The sequence below is a fragment of the Spermophilus citellus genome (assembly GCF_964194105.1).
Source record: "Spermophilus citellus genome assembly, chromosome: 4".
NCBI classification, from domain to species: Eukaryota; Metazoa; Chordata; class Mammalia; order Rodentia; family Sciuridae; genus Spermophilus; species Spermophilus citellus.
The window spans coordinates 222,516,815-222,537,186 of NC_138185.1; the positions used below are offsets into that span (position 1 = coordinate 222,516,815).

General features: G+C 61.3%; 1 protein-coding gene across 8 annotated transcripts in view; it reads right to left on the minus strand.

Annotated features, from left to right (window-relative positions):
• Positions 1-580: 580 nt before the first annotated feature.
• Positions 581-20,372, minus strand: part of BEGAIN (brain enriched guanylate kinase associated) — a gene marked incomplete at its 5' end in the record, with an annotated part of 38,757 nt that continues 18,965 nt past the window's right edge. For 2 of the 8 annotated variants that reach the window (XM_081289751.1, XM_081289752.1), the window contains 6 exons: positions 581-3,033; positions 4,085-4,168; positions 7,316-7,423; positions 8,381-8,447; positions 9,566-9,727; positions 13,032-13,121. In XM_081289751.1, the coding sequence (XP_081145877.1) occupies positions 1,690-3,033; positions 4,085-4,168; positions 7,316-7,423; positions 8,381-8,447; positions 9,566-9,727; positions 13,032-13,121 (1,855 nt within the window). In that variant the 3' untranslated portion in view covers positions 581-1,689. Of the gene's footprint in view, positions 3,034-4,084; positions 4,169-7,315; positions 7,424-8,380; positions 8,448-9,565; positions 9,728-13,031; positions 13,122-15,995; positions 16,284-20,372 lie in introns of those variants that run through there. The other 6 variants (XM_081289755.1, XM_081289756.1, XM_081289757.1 and 3 more) reach the window with 4 other exon arrangements.

Genomic DNA, 20,372 nt, shown 5'->3' on the forward strand with positions numbered 1-20,372 from the left:
ATGAGCATGCATCAAAGATAACCAGGAACATAAAGAAACATGGCAACATGAGCAGGAACCAAAGAAATAGACCCACGTGATTCCACATGATGGAAGGAGCAGACACAAGCTTGAAATCAGTTCCAGGGAATAGGGAGTCATAGATGGTAGCACAGTGATTTGCAGGAGAACCAAACAATGTCTGGAAAAGGAAAACACAGGCAATTGAAATTAAAAACTCGGTGGTTATTTGGCAGCTGAATGAACACAGAATCGGTGGAAGACATCATGTGGATTACAGCAAGGTGACAAAATTAGGGAAATGGTTAAGGGAGAGTAGGGGGTACAGTTGGAGAGCTGCTACAGGCCTGCTGGCAGCCCAGAGAGAAAGAAAAATGGACTGAGAAATATATTTTTAAAAACCAATAGGGTGGTTTTTCCAGAATTGATAAAATACACCAATCTACAGGTTCAAGACTCCCTGTGAGTCCTAAGAAAGGCACCCAGGTGTACCTTTGGGGAACTGCAGAAAGCTAAAAGCCAAAGAGAAGCTAAGTGACTGTGAAGAACACAGCTAGTTTCCAGGCTAATGGCAAGCTCCCCATCCCCATGGGAGCTAGGGTACTGCAGGAAAGACCTGCTAGCATCTGTCCCAGACAAAACCAGCACTGGGGACAGCGGTAAAGTGGGCATCCTCAGATAATAATAGATTGCCACCAGCAGAGCCGCGCTCAGGGGAGTTTGAGAGTCTGCTTAGGTGGGAGCAGTAAGGCGGGAGAGGAGCCGTGTTAAGTCGTGGGACGGCAGGGCCAAAGCTGTGCAGGAGGGAAGAACTCGAACTGCTGAGGAGGACTGCTGAGAGCAGGCAAGGCCCCATCTTGGCTGCCCGGAGGTCAAGGGGGGAAAAATAAGTCACACGCAAGTACTTCCCACTTGTGTCTTTTATTGATGAATGCAAAACACAACACTGACGGACAGGCATGCATCACGGCACAGAGAGCAGGGGTCGGGGGCCTCATACATCTGAGGTAGAGTAAGGTGGCGCTGGGAGCAGGGTGGGGAGGAGGGAGCACCGGCCATACTGGGACGTCGTCCCGGCCCCACTTGGGACTAGGGGCCACGGAAGAGCTCAGGGTGTTGTGCTGGCCACACTGGGAGAAAGAGTCAAAACATTTCACATCCCGAATGGGTTCACTGCCCCTCCCCATGGACGGAGCGGTGGGGTCCCCTTGTCATCGGCTTGCTGGGTGTCTCCTCACGTGTGGGGCTTGGTCTTTCCCTTTTCAGGGGCAGGCCCCACGCACCCTCGCCGGAGAAGTAAGAGCTTTGTGTGGAGAACGCCAAGGCTGCCCGGCCAGGCTGCTGGGGCCAAGCGCGTTAGAAAGACCCTTTTTCTCTATAAAAATAGTTTCACTTTATAAAAGGGGAATGCTCACCTCGGGTGGGGGTGACAGTGTGTGACAACGTTCTAAGTGGGAATTCCAAGTGGGAGTTCCATAGTGACGAGGCTGGGGTGGACGGACAGGATGGGGAGCGAGGGTCCCCCTCTCAGACTCTACTGGGTTGTGGAAGAGGGGGTGTCGGGAGCACAGAGTCCTCCTTGGTGGGGGCTGGGGAGTGTGGGTGTCTGGGGAGGGACTGCCCCTCTCGGCTTCCACATGGGTGGGGCAGTAGGGGGCGTAGGCCCCGGCCGCGGCCTGCACGCAGCGGTCAGTTGAGCAAGGTTCCGTAGAGCTGGGCTTTCGTGAGGCTGTCCTTGCGGCTCAGCCCCGAGCCACCAGTCCTCGGGAAGGCCTGCTGGGGGCTGAGGCGGGCGGCAGGGTGCATTTCCGGCGAAGCCTCCATGGAGCTGGGCTCCAAGGAGTCCCTGGAGCCGTGCTCAGGCTCAGGGCTGCTGCCAGCTCCACACAGCTGCACCCCCAGCCTGTCCCTGTCTCCCTCGCTGGGCGCATAGCCAGGGAGCGGGTCGGCAGATCGGCTGGGGCTGAGGCTCAGGTCGCCACCTGCCCGCAGGAAGCAGGGCTCTGCCAGGTGACCCTGGGAGAGGTCGTCGCCCTCGGAGAAGCTGTCGGCCTTGTAGGTGGCATAGAGGGGGCTGGCGTGGCCCTCAGCCTTCTGGCCTGGGCTACCCCCGCTGCCACCGTAGTAGCGTTCGGAGAAGCTGCAGGGCGAGGCCCGGCCCGCGGTGCTGGTTGGATAGGAGTAGGCACCAATGTCCTCTACGCTCAGGGGCCGCCACTGACCCCGAATGTCTTCTCCAGGGAGCCGGGCGGACCCCGGCTTGGCCCGCAGGCTCCATAGGTTTGGGGGCATCAGGGCCTGCTGGGGGCCCGGCGTGGCTGGGAAGCGGAAGGACTCAGCTGGGTAAGGAGACACTGTCCGTCTGAATCCTGGGGCCACCTCAGCCTCGAGTGGGGCTGCCACCGCGGCTGCAGCCTTGGCGAAGCGAGGGCTGCCCTCGTAGGTGGCAGCCGGCGGCTTGCGGTTGAAGAGCTCGTCGCGGCTGTTCAGGTAGATGGCCTGCTGAGAGGCGGTGAGCGTGCTGGCCTGCGCGTGCTCCTTCTCCTCCGACGTGGCACTGAAGCTGGAGTAGGAGCTGGACGTGGGCAGCGAGCCCGCGTAGCCCGGGAAGGCCTCGCGCCGGAAGCCAGCGGGGAAGGCCGCTGCCTCGGCCTCCTCCTCCTCCTCTGCAGCACTGTCCGTGGAGTTCTGGGCCCGCAGGAAGCCCACATCTGTCACGGGTGCGTCCACGCTGGGTCGCCGGTCACGCCGCCGTTCTTCCGGGCAGTAGAGGGCTGTGTCGCTGCAGTAGATGTCTCCTTTGTATGGGGGCCGCGGGGCCTGCTTCTCCACCCCATCGCGGAAGGCCAGGTCACGGGCCGAGGCATCTGACAGGTGGGAGGACAGGCTGGCAGGGTCAGGCTTCTCCAGCACCTTGGCGATGACGCAGGTGGGGACGCTGTCGGCGTAGGCCGGGTGGCAGAGCTGGGAGGGCAGGCTGCAGCCGAGCTTCTCCATGTGCAGGCTCACGCGCTCCTGGAAGTCCGAGGGCAGCTGGAACAGGTGCGAGGGGAGGGGAGGGTGGGGACGAGATCACAGTCAGCACGGAGGCCCAACCCTGGCCCTGAGGCTGAGGACCACGGTCAAGCGTGACCGACAGGCAGGCTGACAGACACGTGAAAAGGGACATCCCGGGGTTCTCACAGCACGCTGCAGGAGCCAGGGCCCAGGATGCCGGGTTGAACAAGTGCCCAAGCACACGGCTGCTGTCAGCACCTGGGGCTCCTTGGTCATCTCTACCTGCCCCACCCATTCCCGACAGGGCAGACAGAGCCCAGAGTCAGCCCAGAGAAGCTGGGACGGGCCTGGCTTGGGCCTCACTCCCTGCTCCTGCCCAGGGGCTGACCTGCTCTCAGGCCCACGGGTTCTGGGCACCCACCCCAGCCCCACCCTGTGCTGCCGAAGGAGACAGACTCAGAAACAGATGCAACAAAGATTGAGGCCAGGGTCACGCACCCTGTGGCTCCCGTGCCAGTGGGCGATGTCCCGCTACTGTTTGATCTATTTTGTGAGCGTGTCAGGTGTGGCCTGGGCCCAGGGGAAAGGGGACTCGGACAAGGGCCTGGGTGGGAGGGCTCGAGTGTGGGTGGGCTCTGTCCCGTCTGCTTTGGCACCTGACAGGCCTGGTTCTGAGTCCAGGTCTGCTCTCTGCTCACCATGGCCCTTGGTCAGTCCTGTTCCCTGAGGCGTGTTTCTTGTCTCTAAAGTGGGACTGTCATTGTGCCCAGTCCCCAGGGCTGCTCTGAAGTGCGCACGCTCTGGATGGGGGCTTGCAGCAGAAACAGGAGCAGCCCCAGAGGAAGCAGAGGAAGAGGGGTGGGTACAGGGAGTCCTGGAGAGGGCCACAGGCTGTCCAAGCCAGGGCAGGCAGGATGCGTGGGGGCAGTGAGGCTAGGACCCGCAGGTGTGAGGAGGTCGAGGGGCTCAGGCTCACCCGGCATCTTCCTCCTCAAGGGTGGGGGTGGCCTCGGGGTGGGGCCGGCCCAAAAGGAGCCCAGAGTGGTCCTGGGACAGGGTGGGCCTGGCTGGGGCGGGGTCACGTTACCTCGGACACCTTATGGACCCTGCCGTAGGTCTGGCTGCACTGCAGCAGCTGGGCCGCTAGATTGCAGTCCTTCCTATAGAGCTCCTGGAAGACAAGAGAAGGCGTTTGGCGCAGCTCGCCCTGGCAGGTCCCTGCTGCCCTGACCAGCGCCGAATGGCCAGTGGGCAATGGGAGGGTGGGCAGACCCGGCTCTGTGGCTGGCAGGACAAGGATGGACTCCTGGCCTCATCCCTCCGGGCTCTGCGTTCCTGCCCGCAGGTGAGGGCCTGTTTGGACCTGGAGCTGCTGGTGTGTGCAGGGTCCTGCCACACAGTCCTGCTGCTGCCCAGACGTGGCCCGGGGCCCTGCTGAGACAAAACCTCCCACAGGTGGGGCAGTGGAAGTGTAGGCCCCAGGCTTGTCCACCAGGTCTGGTCTCCCTGCCCCTCAGCCCCCGGGGGTCCTTCCAAGATGACCTGGTGGGCAGTGACAGGCAGGAATGAGGGTGGTTCCCCAGCCCCTGCCACCCTTAGTCTCAGACTTGCTGCTCATGCCCCACTCGGAGTATTGCCTGGCCATGGGGCTGGCTGGGGGGGGGGGGAGAGGGCTGGGCTGGAGTGGGAAAGGTGTGTGACTCTGTGTACAGACAGGGACTGGTCAGCCTCCAGAGCTAAAAACAGATGCAAACAGTAGGACTTAAGGGGATTTGGCTGACTTTGAAAATCTCTGTTGCATGTGCCTGTGGCTGCAGAGGCCTTCACCCACTCCAGACCCATAGCAGGGCTCTGACCATCTACCTGCCTTGCCCCATGGTGCTCCTGGCCAGGGCTGCTGCCAAAGCCCAGCTTGGCCAGGACCAGTTCAGGCAAGGTGGTGCACAGCATGGGCACTCCTTCCTGCCTCCCCCATGTCCTGGAGCCTTCTGCACCCCCACCCTCACTGAGGCTGGTGCCCCAACTGGCCTGCATAGTGGAGGGAACCTAGGTCTGCAAACCCCTCTCCACACTCCCTGGGCCTCCTAGGAATAGTAAAATTGAGTGAGAACTGAGAACTGGCCCCTGTGAGGCCCTTGTGAGGCTGCCTCATAGAGCAGCCAGCTCTGGTACTGCCCAGCCAGCCTGGCTCTGCCATTGCACCCCCACCTGCCCAGCCAGTAGGGGATGCCACTTGGAGGCCTGGGACAGTTTCTGCCATGCACATGGTCCCCAGAGTGAGGACATAACACTGGCAGGGCCCCTGGCTGGGCACTGACCACGTCAGAGGGTGTCAGGTTCAGGTTCTTCCCAAGGGGCAACAGTTGCTGGCTCTCAGGGGAGAAGCCATGGCCTTCTCAAGCAGAGGGAGCAGGAGGGGGTGCTGCACCTACTAAGAGCCTGGTGAAGTTGAAAGGACCCGGTGGCCTTGAGCCCGAGCTCTGCTCTGCCTGTGAGCCACTGCTGGTGATCTGGTCACTTAAGCTGGCTGTGCCTCAGTTTCCACACATGCACTACCCACACAGAGATGTGCCAGAAGGGGTGGCAACTTACACAGAGGGCCTGGCCTTGCACTTGAGGAAAGGTCTCCCCATACCATGTTCTCTATGCCTGCTGCGAGAGCCACACTGCGTGCAGGAGTGGTCTGGGCTTGGGGCCTCCTGTCCCCACCTCTGGAATTGCCTCTTCACTATCAGAGGCCCCACTCTACTCAGCCTCCAATCCCAGAGTCCCCAGATCCCAGGCTGCTCTTGGCCTCCTCTTACCTGAGCTCTCAGCAGCTGTCACCCAGCTGGCCAGCTTGCTGAGGACCACCTCCTCCTCATGTGGCTTGGGCCACCACGCATGCCTGGTGTCTCCCTCTTGCTAGCGCTCACTCTCAGTTGTCCTTGCTAGTTCCAACTTATTAACTAACTTTGGAGAGTCCCCGTGGCCTGTAGCCTCCCCTCTCCTCCCCTGCACGCACTGCCTTATGACCTCAACCCACACGCAACAGGCTTTCATCCAGCTCCACACCCTGGTACCCAACCACCCTCAAGACCGTTCTCTTTGGATGTGCTGTGCACTTCTCAAATCCAAGCCTCGCCGCATCCACACCAACCCCTCCACAGGTGGCCATGCCTTGCTCAGGCTGCGATCCCTGGGGCTTGCTAGACTCATCACCTGCCTGCACGCCACACCAAGGGCTCGTCCTGTCGCCTCTATCTTCAAAATGTTGCCAGGAATGAGCCCTTTTCCCCACCTGCCTGCCACCATCTTGGCTGCCACTGCTCTCTGTCCTGTGGATTGTGGCTTGGTCTCCTCTGACCTTCCTACCGCTGCCCTCAGCAGCCCCTGCACTGTGTCCTCACTAGCTACCAGCCCAGTGGAACTGTAAGTGCAGGCACACTGCCCCTTTGTTCAGGAGACTTCGGGGGCCCCTGCCTCAGACTACAGTCCAGATTCCTGATGGACCTTGTGCAGTGAGGCTGTGCCCCCCACTCCCAGCTGCAACAGCCCCTTTGCTTCTCTCTAGGTTGGGCTGGGCAGCATGGCCCTTCAGCTGGAAGAATTCCTCTCCAGGTGTCTGCAGGGCCTCCCTCCACCCCTGCCTTCAGGTCCTGGCTCAAGCAGCCTGTTCCAGAAACACCCAGCCAAGTCTGCAGACCTTGCCACTGGCAGCTCCTTGTCCTGCTCCTGGCTCCTCTCCTCTCTGCAGCAGAGCCCTTCTACCATCTCCAGGGCTGTGTAGTTACTGCTACTGTCTGTTGTCCCCTCTCTGATGTCAACTCCATGTGGGCAGGGGGGGGGGGTGTAATTTTTTTTGCCCGTGCTGTTCATATCAAAGTCTCAGGATAGCTAGATCTGGCAAGGGGTCGATCAATGCTGAGAGCATGGTCGCTGCAGAGTGCCCACCCATCTCATGGGGCCTCTGAGGACAGGCCTTTGGGCAACACTGGGGCGAGAGTCCTGAGTGCCACCACCCCACCTGGGGCCAGGAAGCTTCACCCTGGGTGGGATAACCTGGCCTCCCATTCCCTCCCTAACTCAAGCCCTCCCAGCAGAGGGTCTCTTGGGGATGCCTCAGCAGCATGTGGCCCACCTGTCCTTCCCCAACTGCACCAGCACTCCTCCAAGTCCTAAACACTTTGCCCAGCCACCTGTCCCCTGTGCCAGGTTGGGGCCAAGCCCCTTGGCTTGGAGCTCCTCCAAGTCAAAAAGGCCCCAACTGCCAGTGTTCCCAGGAAGCCCCCTCAGATGCCCCACTGCCCTCCGTGGGCCAAATGCACACGGCACTCACGTTGTCCTCTGACAGCTTGTCGATGGTCACCTTGGCCTCCAGGAGGTGACTGTTGAGGGCGACAATCTCATGGCTCAGTGCACGCTTCTCTTCCTCATAGTGCTGGCCCTGCGGGACAGGGAAATGGAAGGAGGTGGTCAGTGGTCAGGTCTAGAAGGCTAGCTCAAGGCCTGTTGGATTAGGCCTCCTGTGTCCCAAGAGCCTGAATGACATGGTGCTGGGAGCCCAGGTTGTAGGGGTTAGGAACATGGACTGACCCAGGTTTGAGGCCAGCTGCACCACTGACAAGCCCGATGACCCCTGGCAAGTCACTGCCTGCCGAGCCTCGGTTCTTATCTGCAACACAGGCCCACAGCATCCTTTCCCAGGAGTTTGGGGATGGCTTGTGTTCTGTGCCTCACAAAGCCTGCGCGCCTCACTCGACAGATCAGGAAACTGAGGTTCAGAAAAAAAGGGGCCTGTCCAGGGTCTCAGCAGAGCCAGACCAGCCAAACTATAAGGAACCTGTCTTGACCCCCAAGCTGGAGTCGCAGATGCCTTCTCCTTAGAGTCAAGACCAGATGCCCAGGGCCACCATTGCTATTGCTCCTGCCAACACACAGAGAAAAGGCAACACCAGGTGCTATGTGGGTTTCAAGGGTCTCAACCCCCACCAGGGCCGGGCCTGGGGAATGTCCCCAGGAAGGGTGGGTTGACGCTCAAGCCCACCTCAGACTCTCGCACCACCTGAAGGAGGGCTCCCCTCAGTCCCTGGGCAGCTGAGCTGACTCCATCCCAGCGCAGGCCTTCTGTCCTGCGGCTCTGCTTGCACAGCCGGACGGGCTGCTTGACCTGATGCTGGCGCAGCCCGGGCAACCCGGCCCAGTCCTGTCCTTGTCCTGGCAGTGCCTCCCACTCAGTGACAAGGGTAGAACCAACCAAGTCCCGGAGCCATCAGGAAGCGAGATCTGGGACTCAGCTCCTGAATGAGCCAGGGGATGCCAGGGGCCACTTCCCCCAGGTGCTCAGAGTCACAGGCCCCAGGAGGCAGTGCTGGATGGGGAGTGGTGGCGGGGTGACCCTCACCATGCGGTACAGCTTGCCCTCCAGCTCCTGGTTGATTCTCTGCAGTGCCAGGTAGTTGCTCTGAATCCTGCGGCAGGAGGGAAAGGGTCATTGCTATGCAAGGTCCAGCCTTCCCGCACCCCTGTGGCTGCGCGCCTTTTGAGCAGGCTGGAGCTGAACTTCCCGTCCTGTTTGCCCCGCCTTGGTTGAATGTGCACTTCCTCCCAGAGCAGAAACCACCTCATTGAGCTTTCCTAGGCCAGGCCAAGGCCTTGTTGCCCCCACCCCAGCAGGATCCGTCAGGTCCTCTGTCCCCGCCAGCTTGCTCACATCTTCACACAGCTCTTACAGTCCTCGAGACACAGCTGACAGCACAGCTGCATGTTAGTAAGGAAGAGACTGAAGGCATGGGATGGACCCAGGGCGCGAGTCTAGAAGAGAGGAGGAGTGGAGGCAGGCCTCAGGTGGAGGCTCTGTGGATCCCCTCCAGTGGCAGGGGCTGGGGGGAAGCTTCCATCTTCTACACAACCTTTGGGTTGCGTCCTCGGCCCCAGCTTGCCAGGGGAACTGACACAGAAGGGCGGGTAGGAGGCAGGCAGTGACAGCGGCCGTGATGGGGGTCTGGCCAGGCTTGGTTTCCACACAACAAAATGGTGACATCGGAAGGCTCAGCAGGACGGGGCCATTCAGGGAGGGACAAACAGCCCTCCTGGCAAGCCCCCCTCAGGGCAGCACCAGCTGGTTCTCTCTAAATATTTAAAACAAACTAAGCCAACAGCAAAGCTGGCCTTCGCTTCCATTCTCTGTGTCAGATGCGAAAGTGCATGAGGGGTGAGAGACGCCATCTTACAGGAGCAGTGGTGCCGCTGGCCCCAGCCGCTCCAGGAGGGGCCCCAACTCTGCATCTGTCTCCTCTCCAGGCCCAGACACCACGTCCCCATCAGGACCCAGGGTGCCACTGGGGACCCTGCTGGGCCAGTCGCCTCTGGAGACTGCGTCTATGTTGTGCTGCCGCCACACCCAAAATGAACAGGAGTGAGGGGCTCGGAGTGGAGCCGGGCATGGAGAGGGCGCGGGGCAGAGCCTGTCCCTGCTACCAGCTGACCGACCCTGTGTTCAGGTCCTGGCCTGCTGCTCTGGGCACAAGGTCTGACTTCTACCTGGGCAGGCAGGAGCCTCCTGCGGCAGCTCCCCCAGGGGCCTCACCTGCGCAGCTTCTCGGTGACCTTCTCTAGCTCCTCCTGCGCGCGCCGCAGCTCGATCTCCAGGTAGTGGCGCGTGGAGTCGAACTCTGTCTCCAGCTTCTCCAGCTTGTGCGTGGTGTAGGACAGCCGCTTGCGCAACTCTCCCTTCTGCTCCTGCAGCGCACTGCAACGACATGCCGCGGTGGCCGGCCGCGCACTGAGCGGGCAGCCGGGCCACGCGGGCAGCTGACCAGCTGACGTGTGCCATGGGTGCATGCCACGCCCAGGTCGCACTCTCTCACTCGTGCACACACACAGTTGCCCCCAGCAGCGGCACTGAGGACTTCCAGCCCCAGGGGTCAGGGGCTCTGAGCCAAGTGCCTCTGCTGCAAGGAAGTCCCCATGCGGTCACCTTGGAGTGGAAACTGACCCCAGAACCTTGCCGGTGTGTGTGAGTGGCTTAAAGGGCCCTGGTACAGGGAGCACCATTGGCCCCCAGGCCTCCCTTGGGAGCTGGCCAGGGATGCCAAGGCCGAGTTGACAGTGTCATACTTGAGACCTGACTTCCCTTCCCCTAATTGACGGGTGGCCCCAGAATACTGTGTCTACCTCTCTGGGCCAAAGAGAGGTTTGGGGTGACACCCCATGCCCAGGCAGGACCCAGCAGGGTTGGCACACAGCACTGGAAGCTCAGCAGTGCCCTGCCTGCTCAGGTCCCCTCGGGAAGCCTTCCTGAAGCCAGGGACGCTTTTGGGGCTCCACCTTCCCATAGACTGGGGGCTCCCCAGGATGCCACTTGCTGGCTCACGGCACCACCCAAGACACCAGCTACCCTTCTGAGCCATCAGACAAGGATTTCTTGAAGTAAAGTTGGGCACCAGGCGGGGGCTAGTGGGTGACCTGCCCCAGGAGCTGGTCGTGAGCTCCCAGAAGGGCAGGGGCCACCCTGCTGTCCCCGGGGTCAGGGTAGGGGCCTGTGCACCAGTGCTCTGGAGGGGGGCAACTTCTGGCAGGTTTGATGTGGGGTGCACAGCAACATCCTGACCGTGGGGGGCTAGAGGAGGTCAGGTGTCATGCTGGAGACCCCGCAGGGCCAGGAGCCTCGACTGCTCAGATGTGGGCAAGAGCCTGTGTCCTCAGGACCTCCCCGACCCAAACCCAGCAAGGGATGTGCAGGGACTGGGGAGGGTTTCTCCGACTCCCAGGAACAGGACCGCTTCCCGGGCCCCATCAGGAGCTTCCTCAGTCTCTGGCCTGCAAGTGAACCACCGCCTTGCACCCGTGAGCCTCCTTTATGCATTACTGGATTCCTGCCCAGGTCTACATTTTTAAAAATAAATAAAGAGTTGCTTACATGCTTGAGAATTTCACAGAAGGGCGGGGCGGGTCTTCCCAAGAGTCAATTCCCCCAAAGAGAGGACCGAATAACAGGGGAAGCTCTCATGCAAGGCAAGGCCCCCAGCTGGGGGAGCCCACGCAGGCTGGCTGCTGCTCCACGGTCTTGCCCGCCTCCTCCAGGCAGCCTTCCTGGACTGCCCAGCCTCTAGCATCCTGCAACCAGACTCCAGCTGGCCCCACTGCCCCTATTTTCTTCCCCGTCAGGGCAGCAGACTTCCTGGGTGCCCACATCACCAGGGCTCCCCACTGTAGACAGTGTCTGGTTTGGGGCAGGCAGCAGCCCCTGAGGTTGGATGTTCCCTGAAGCAGCTCTCATTACAGGCTCCGCCTCTTCGAGAAGAGGGAGGGCCTTGTCCTCTGCTCCAGTGGCCACGTCAGGCCTCACTCCTGACCCCTCCCCCAGCCTCCCCCGAGTACTCTCTGACCAGTTCTGGGGCCTCTTTCTTCTGAGGCCAGCAGTTCACTGTGCCCTCACCCAGCCCTGACCCATTTCAGGGGCCTGGTTTCCATGGGACTCCTCAGAGCTGGTTGCCCTCCCTCCCCCATCTTGGTTACCTTGCTCTTGGGCACTACTGTCATTGGGGCTGGCCAGCCCCTGTCCCCCAGCCACTCGGCGTGTTTGCCCTCTTCCCCACCCGACCCTGGGACTTTTCAGCAGGGAGCAGTGTTCTGGCCCACAGTGGAGAGGGCAGTGAGCAGGAGCGCGGGCCGACGGCAGGGCCACCCCAGGGCACATCTCCGGAGCCTCAGTTCACCTGGGCCTCCCAGGGACCTTCTGCACACTGGGTGACTTCCTCTCTCATGGCACCCCAGCCCCTCATGCCCGCCACCTCAAGCTGCACCCAGGCCAGTCCTTGGCTGCAGAGCCCACACTGTGGCCATCTCCACGCCCCTTGCTGCAGGAGCCTCCAACTCAGGCTCCTGACATGGTTCCCAGCCCCAGCCCCTGTGAGGCCCCAGGCTCACCCACACTGGTGTCCCCACCACGTCTTCCTCTCCCTCCCTCTGGCTCCACCACACCCACAGACACCGCCCTCCCCCAGGCTGTTCTGCAAAGCCCGGGGCCATTGGAGGCCAAATGTCTACATCTAGCCCCGACCGACCGGACCCCGCCTGGTCTAATCCCCAGCCGCGTCTCTTGGGCTCCGCCCACCCTGAGCCCAGCAGCCAACGGACCCCTGTGCCTCTCACTCAACTATCCAGTGCAGACACAGAGACCACCTGTTGACTGCTACCTGCGCCCCCATGTGGGGAGGGCCATGGGACCCTTCTGCTGCCCTTCACAGCTGACTCCAATCCTAGAGGCTGTTTCTTTAGAAGGTCTGGACAGGAGGGTACTGGGTGGTCACCTGGGTCTTGCCACAACCCTGCCTCCTGTCCTCCCTCTCAGGGCACTAACCCGCGCCCCACCTGGCTGTAGCCTCAGTTTCCACAACTGTAAATGGGGTTAGTTGCCCACACATGGGCGCAGGTCTGTCACTGGCCCCCGTTTGGTGGGCACTAAGCCATTGGCATACAGGGATAAGGCTGGGCTGGCGCTGTGGAAGCAGGGCCTCCAGGCCACCGAGAGCCTGGGGGCAGTGCCGGGGCCCGGGGTCCTGCCTCAGGTCAGGGTATGGCCTGGCGGGTCCCCAGTGTCCAGAAATAGGCCTTAGCCAACGCATGGGGAAGGGAGGGTGCCGTGCTAGCAGCAGCCAGTCGTGGTCCTCCAGGTTGGGGTCACCCTCCTGTGCCAGCCCTGTGGAGCCTGCCACCTGCGGGGCCACCTCGCTTTGATCTGGGCCCATGGAGCTGTCCCTAACCTGGCAGCGAGAGTGGGCTCAGGGGTTCCCCCCTGCCATAGCAGTCCCTGGACAGGAAGAGTCCTGGAGACGTCTCCCCTCACGAGGGCCACTCCTGGCCACTCACAGGAGCCCGAGCCCAAGGTCAGAGCCCGGGTGTGGTGACAATGTTCTGCTGGCCTGGGAGACCTTTCTTCTCTCCCAGCCTCCTCATCTGTCTTGGGGAGTCAGACACAGACATGGGATGGATGTCCGGGGACAGACGCAGACACCAATGAATGGGATGGGGGGAGACAACAGGTGTGTTACCTGTCCCAGAGCGAGGGTGAGGACCTGGTCAGGCGGCCCTGCAGGACTCGGGGCTGCCCGAGGCACGAGGGCACCCAGGGGCTGCGCAGCCTGTGGGCGAAGAGGACAGAGCTGCTCAGAACAGGTGGGACAGGCTGGGGGCATGGGGAGGCCCGCGGGGCCACCATCGGGCACCAACCATGGCCCTCGCTGAGACCCTAAGAGATGGGAGATCCATGTGTGGTGCACCCCAGGGGAAGACTCCTGTCTTCAAGGTGGCGGAGGCCAAGGGATTCAGGAACCTCAAAGAGGGGTCCCAGCCGGTGCACCTGTCAGAACTCTCTGGTCACTCTAAAGGGTCTGTGGCATTGAGTCCCAGTGTGGCAGGCCCCTGCCTGCAGGCCTCAGAGGGAGTCATACAGTGGAACAGTGTGTCCCCTCCCCTGCTCTGGGGCTGCCAGTGCTTGTCCTGTTACGGAACTGGGTTCCTGTCTGGCTACTTCCAGTGTGCAAGACCCACTGGTCAGAGACAGGATGCTGGAGAGACAGGTGGTCCCTTTTCTCTGCAGGACTGTCCTGTGGGCTGTGGGACCTGGGGGTGGTTAGAGGATCAGGACCCACTTCACCTCCCCTGGGATCTGGCTAAGCTCCCTGGATATAAGGCCATAGTCTATGGCCATAAGAATAAGGCCAGTCTAGACTGGACAATGTGGTGTGGGAAAGAGCACAGGTCTGGCCTGGCCTGTTGGGGCTGCCCTACTGGAGGACAGCAGGACATACCCCAGCCCCAGAGGATTGCTGTGTGGCCATCCCAGCTGAGGGGCTTGTAGGGACGTGGGTGCCGGGATGCTCAGGGCTGACTTGCTGGCTCTGAAGCCAAAGTGGGAGGTCATCCCTGCTACGAGGGGCCAGTTCCACCACCAAAGACTCCGATGCTGTCCAGAAGCCAGGCCTCAAGGGAACGTAGGCAGAGGCGCGTGCCGGCGAGCGTGGCGTAATCCTGTCTAAGTGAACGACTGCTGCAGAGCATCGTGGAAGGCAGGATATGTCAATTTGTTACGCCTGAGTGGTGGAATGCTGGGTAATTGAAAAAAAGTTTTTTTTATACTTTTCTGGATTTCTCATATTTTCCATGGATGAAAAATTAGAAAAAAAAATTTACTGAGGATCAAATTTGGACACCAAAAAAAAAAAAAAAAATCACCATAAGCAATGATTTGATGGGCTGAGGGGGGCAGCAGAAGCCAGGGGAAACTCTTGGCCACAAGCCTCACCATGACCACCGCTTCTCTGGGCCTTGCTTTCTCACCTGTGAAATGGGCCCCTTGCCCCGGGGCTCCTGAGCAGGAGTCAGGAAGGTGGTGGTGAGCAGCAGGTGCTTGGTCTCTGGTTGGACTAGGCTTGGGCATCCTGTCCCAGGTCCACCCTTGGCCAACGGCCCTAATGCTGCTAAGCCAAATGGGCAGGTTCCCTTTGGAGCAGTCAGAACCAGCCGGTCAGCCCTTGGTGACTTGAGAGAAGCCAGCCGTGGCCACAGGGGTCCTCCTCCTAGTCTGCATTCTTGAGGTCCCACTGACAGAGCCGTCTGCAGAGACGCTCCTGGTGAGGTCTCAAAGGAGTGGGGCAGCTTGAAGTTGGACAAAGGCTGGGACCCAGAGGGAAACTGAGGCCCAGGGAAGGGGTAGGGCTGGTGAGGTGACCCAAGGTCTGACTCCGGACGCTCACAGGTATTCATTAAACACTGAGACAACCCACTCTTGCTCTGAGCCAGGGAAGACATGGAAATTCTCATTCCTGCCTGCATGTGGGGAACACTATCCTAGAGATGGGAAAAGTGGGGTGTAGAGAGGGTTAGCCACAGGCCCGGGGCTGCACAGCCATCTCGGGGAGAGCCGGCCTACTGGCCCTCTTTAGGCTCCTCTTCTAGAGAAGAGCAGGCCGGAAGCTGCACTGAGCCTGCTGGCACTTAGAGAGCAGCCCAGACAGGCCTGGCAGCCGCGGGAGAGGGAATTAGCCACCTCCCGCTCAGCTCCCAGCCGCCGTCAGCAGTGCCAGCAGGGCCCCAGCAGGAGCTGGTGTGGTGGAACCATGCAGCCCTGGGGACAACCAGCCTGGCTTCACCCCTGCCTGGGGGCACGGGGTGCTCTTCCTTCTGCTGGTGGGAGGGCTTGGAGACTGCTGGGCAGAGAAACAGACAGAGGGCTGACCTGGGGCACCAAAGGATTGCCCCAAGTCTTGGCCATGGTGAACAGGACAACCACATGGACACAGAATCCTCACAGGGGAGCAGGAGTGTACCTCTCCTCACAGGAGGGGCCTAGAGCCCACAGGAGCCGACCTCTAGGGACTTGGAGCAGCCGGGGTCCCCTGTTAGCACCTATCTTCCTCCCCAAGGGAGCAACTGGTCCCGGGACCAGCCTAACCAGCTTGGAGGGGCTCCAGGACCAGCCGCAGGTCCCCGGGGAGGGGCAGAGGGCAGATGCTCAGGCTGTGCCAGGACTAGTTCCACGCTTCACAGCAGTCCCCGGAAGCACTCTCACCACCCCACCAGGAGGCAGGAGCCAGCGACCTGTGGAACCCAGCTGGGGCCCCACCCTGCTCTAGCCTGGCAAGAGGCCACAAAGAGGGGTCCAGCCACGCCCAGCGCACCAGACACCCGCACACTCCCAGGCACAGCCAGTCAGTGCTCTGCCCTTGTCCAGCCAGGCTGCCTCCTCTCCTCCCTGCTGCGGGACAACTGCTCAGACCTTTCTGAGCTCCCCAGCGTGGCCCTCACGTCCCCTCCAGGACTCCACCTGCTGCTCCCTCTCCTGGGAGGCCCCCCGCTCCGCCTTCCCTGGCGCTGCTCCTCAGGAGGCTCTGCTCGGCCACCTCCCCTAGGAAGCCCATCTGGGTCCCCCTGCCGAAGCTCCATCTGGGTGCTCCCTGGGGCCCTCTCCTCGCTGTGGATGACCTGCCCCGAGCACGGCCCCCGGGGAATCATACCCGACTCTGCTCGACAGCTCCCCACCGGTCTGCATGGCGACGGGCAGGGCCGGGTGGCGGCCTCACCGTCCCACAGTCAGCCCAGGGACTGAAAGCCACTCCCGTCCTGTGCCCCTGATGCTGTGTGGCCCGTTCGGCACCCGCAGGCGCAGCTGTGGCCTCAGCTCTCAGCCTGGGCCCGACAGTCATGCTCCAGCAACACCAAATTGCTTGTCATTCTTCACATGCTGCAGCCAGTTTCTCATCCTGGTGACTTTGTCCCCATGTCCCCTCTGCCAGGATCTGTCTTGCTTCCTTCCTGCCCAGGTGAACTCCTCCCCACCCAGCACCTGGGGGTCCTGAAGCCCCAGCTGGCCCCACCCTCCCTGCGTGGCTCCTGGGCAGGGTCCTCAGCGGAGCTGCTGTCCTGTTTCATCACCGAGTGCCAGGGTCCCAGGGCCTCCTGCCCCTCCCCGGCCCCCCAACTCAGACTCCTCCAAGCAGCCCGTTGTAAAACCCAGCCAGATCAGGTCCTGCCCCTGGCCAAAAATCCCTGACTCTCCACTGTACCAACACCATGCGCCCAGCTCCCCAGGGACCCACCACTGTGCACAGGGCCTGGCACAGAGCCAGGGCGTGCCTTCACGAGCTGGCCGGACACCGCAGGGCGCAGCAGAGCGACAGCTGACCCGGCTGCAAGGTCTGCTGCACTCTTGCATGGGGGTGGGGGGCATGTTGAGGCTGATGAAGTCGGGGGGCTTGCAAAGATCCCCCAAGACTGCCTTCCCCCTGCAGGGCCCGTGAGGAGGCGCCAGCTGCCCTGGCCTGGTCACTTGCCACTGGAGCCTCTGTTCTCATCACATTCCCAACACCAGGGCTGACAGCCAGGGGCAGTCAGGGATATCGTCTGCCCCCTCCACAGCTCCTGCCAAGGGCCACCTCCACTGGCTGACACTGACCCTGAGAGGAGACCAAGTGGCCCCCACCCAGCTCGTTCTCTCCCAGTGGGGGTAGCTCCCGGGGGCCCACACCAGACGCTCTGCAGAGGCCACCATGCAGGAGGCCCTGTGCCCCTGTGCCTTCCAGGGGAGGAGCCGGGTGGCGGACCCTCTTACTGCGGGTGAGACCCTCGTGCACCTCCAACTGGCGCTCCTTCTGCTCGGAGGCCATGGGTTTCTGCCTGTCTCAGGAGTCTGCTTCCCTGGGCCTCGGTGGTGGCCCTGCTGGTGCCATCCACCCTGCCAGGACCTTTGCAGGTAGGACAGAAACTGTCGACCGGCACCTAGCAGTTGCCTGGGCCTCTCATCACTCCGTCCCCAGATAAGAGAACTGAGGTGCACAGAAGTCAAGGAGCAGGACTCTGGGCCACTGCTCTCCTCACTCCAGTCGCCAAACATCCAGGCAGATCCCTGTACCCACAGGGAAGGCCACCAGGTGAAGACCCAGGACCCCAGTCCCCAGAGAGCAGTCAGCAGGGGCCCAAGGAAGGAGGGTCAGGACTGACTGCCAGGACAGTGGGTTGTCGTCTCTGTGCCCACAGCAGGCTCACTCCTGCAGGTCAGGGCTTGCCACTGTCCTCACCTGTCTTCATCAGACCTGGTTTTTAGACAAAGCTCCCAGGTCCCGAGTAGCCCAGGACTCAAAGCTTCACACACGAGTCAGGGCCACAGAAGGCCTCCCAACTCCAGGGAGGGCCTGCAGGGTGTGTGTGGGCTACCAGACCCACCACGAGGCCCACGGTGCTTCTGCCAGTCAGACCCCTGGAGGAATCCCACTTCCGACACCCACTCTCCCCAGCTCCACCCTCCGATGCCCCTTGACACCCTTGACACATCAGTGCTAGCAGCCGGCAAAGCCCCTCACTGGCCCTGTCCTCACTGACCACCAAGGACCGCACAGCCTCCTCAAATCCCTAATCTATCTTCACTGTGCTACCAGGCAAACCCCGCCCTTTAGGGCCACCTCTCCCTCAACTGTGTGCCTGTACCCCTCTAGATGGAAGGCAAATGCACTGTGGAGGTGACAGGCTCACTTTCCCCTCTGTGGCAGGCTGACCCAGCATGGGCTCCTTGGTGGCCAGTATTGAACCTGATGATCAAAGGCTCCAGCCACAGCACATGACCTCATTTCCTTCTTGACCAAGAAAACCAAGCTATCCAAAGGGAGCTTCCGCAGGCGCCATCGCCTCGTGCCCACCTACCAGCATCTGTCCCGACACCCGGTGCCACACGCCTGTTACTACACCAACTGCCAGGCAGCCTCTGCGCCAGGCCTGCCTGCCCTGGCCCAGCTGCTGGGGTCAGCCAGCAGGCCTCGGGAGAGGCTGAGGTTTCTGATTCTCTCTCCCGGACAAGGAAGCCTTGTGGTGCCTTTGGGGCCCTGTCCTTCTGGTGGGCAAAATAGGAACAGGGAGCCAAGGCTGGCTATGTCAGGAGACAGACAGTGAGCCACGTGGTCAACCCCAGGAGCGCCCCAACCCCCAGCTTTGTCAGGGCTCCCTGGGCCCCCCTCTTTCACAGCACCCAGCCAGGCCCTGCTGATGTGCTTTCCTGTCTGTCTTCCCCACAGGGAACGAGGCCACTGGGAGGGCAGGCCATGCCCGCTGTGGCCTAATGTCCCTCCTGCCCAGCGTCAGTGTTAGGAGGAAGGGGCACAGGGAGACAGATGACCACAGACCAGGCCTCACGGGCAATGATGGCTCCCACAGGGCTCCCAAATTAACCTCCCAGTGCCTGCCACCCCTCCTAGGAGCCTAGGGGAGAAGAGGCTGCCACGTGACACTTTGATTATCAGGTTCATTACTGGCCACCAAGGAGCCCACGCTGGCTTCACTGATTTGACCACCCCACAGTCTGCTCACCCCTGCAAAGAGACGTGGGAAAACTTATTAATTGTACCAGTGGGAGGCCTGTTTTCTCAAATTCTGGGGATCATAAAGCTAACCAGAGCTGCGGGATGCTCATCAGTGACCCTGGACTGCTGGCCACGGGGCTGCCCGCCCCTGCCCTGAAACCCAGCCACACCCAGGGCCTCTCTGGACCAGCCCTAGGTCCCTGGCTGGTCTCACTCCACCCTCGCGCCCCCTTACTCCTGCACCTCTGTGAACACATGCACTCCTGCGCTCCTGCTCTCTCTCACACGCCTGCACACGCGTGCGCACACACACGCTCAAGCAGTCCTGGGGTAAAACCCAGTCTCAGAGAAAAACACTGCAGCTACGAAGGCAGATTTGAGCCCCAGCCTGGGGCTGGGGGAGGAGGGTCCAGGGAGGAGCTGCCTTTCTAGGCCTGTTTCCCCAAGGGGCACCTGTGACCACCATGACCTTCCAGAAGGCTCTCCCAGCCTCCCCAGCCAGAGCCACCTCATGAGGGGTGATGAGCGTCACCTGCGGGCTGGCTATTTGCTCTGCTCAGCAGGGAAGGTGCAAGGTGTGCCCAGGCAAGTGGCCAGGGAGAGGACAGGTGGCTAAGCAGGGCCCAGCCAGGCAGGCCCAAGCCTCAGCACCCTCTGCCCTGCCATGGCTGCTGGGGTCCTGGGTGGGGCACCCCAGCCCCTGGTGCCTCAGTTTCCCCATGCACAAATGGAGGCAGATGCCCTTGAGATGTGAGGGACTCAGGGACACCCTGATCCCATCCCTAGGCCCCACCCCAAGATGACTCCTCAGTGCTGCTCCAGGTTAGGGGTGACCCTCAGACTCTGGCCCCCAACTCTGAGCATCTCGCATCCTGACCTCCCACTTGCCTCCCAGCTCTGCCTCCTCTTCCTGCTGCCGAGACCCCTGCCCAGAGAAACTCACCACATGACTTCCCTGTCCACCTGGGGTTGCCAGACCTACAGCACGTGGCTGGCTGCTGTCACCTGCCCAGTGGAAGAGGACACGGGGCAAAGGCGGACCTCCGAGAGAGGCAGGCCACAAACACAGCGGCTGGCCCACTTGGCTTCAGCCCTGCGCCAGGTCAGCGCCCGTACTCCTCAGGATGGGAGCTCAGCTGCTGCTGTTAATTCCCTAGTTCACTACGTGGAGACTGCAAATCAGAGAGGTTAAGAAATCTACCCAAGGTCACAGAGCCAGTAACTGGCAGAACTGAGATTCAAACCAGGTGACTTGGGATTCAAACCAGGTGACTGCCTCCTTCTTCTTTTTTTTTTTTTCCTTTTGTGGTGCTGGGGATTGAACCCAGGGCCTGGTGTGTGGGAGGGAAGCACTCTACCAACTATATCTCCAGTCCAATGGCTGCTGTCTTAACCACAGACGCCCTCTAGGAGGCTCTGCTGAAGAGTGGGACTCAGCTGGGCTGTGGGACTAGAGCCTTTGAAGGGCAGATACAGGAGGGAGGGAGAACGGGTCATGTGGTAGGTCCCTTTATAAGCCCTGACCCCCAAAGGGAGAAATCAAAG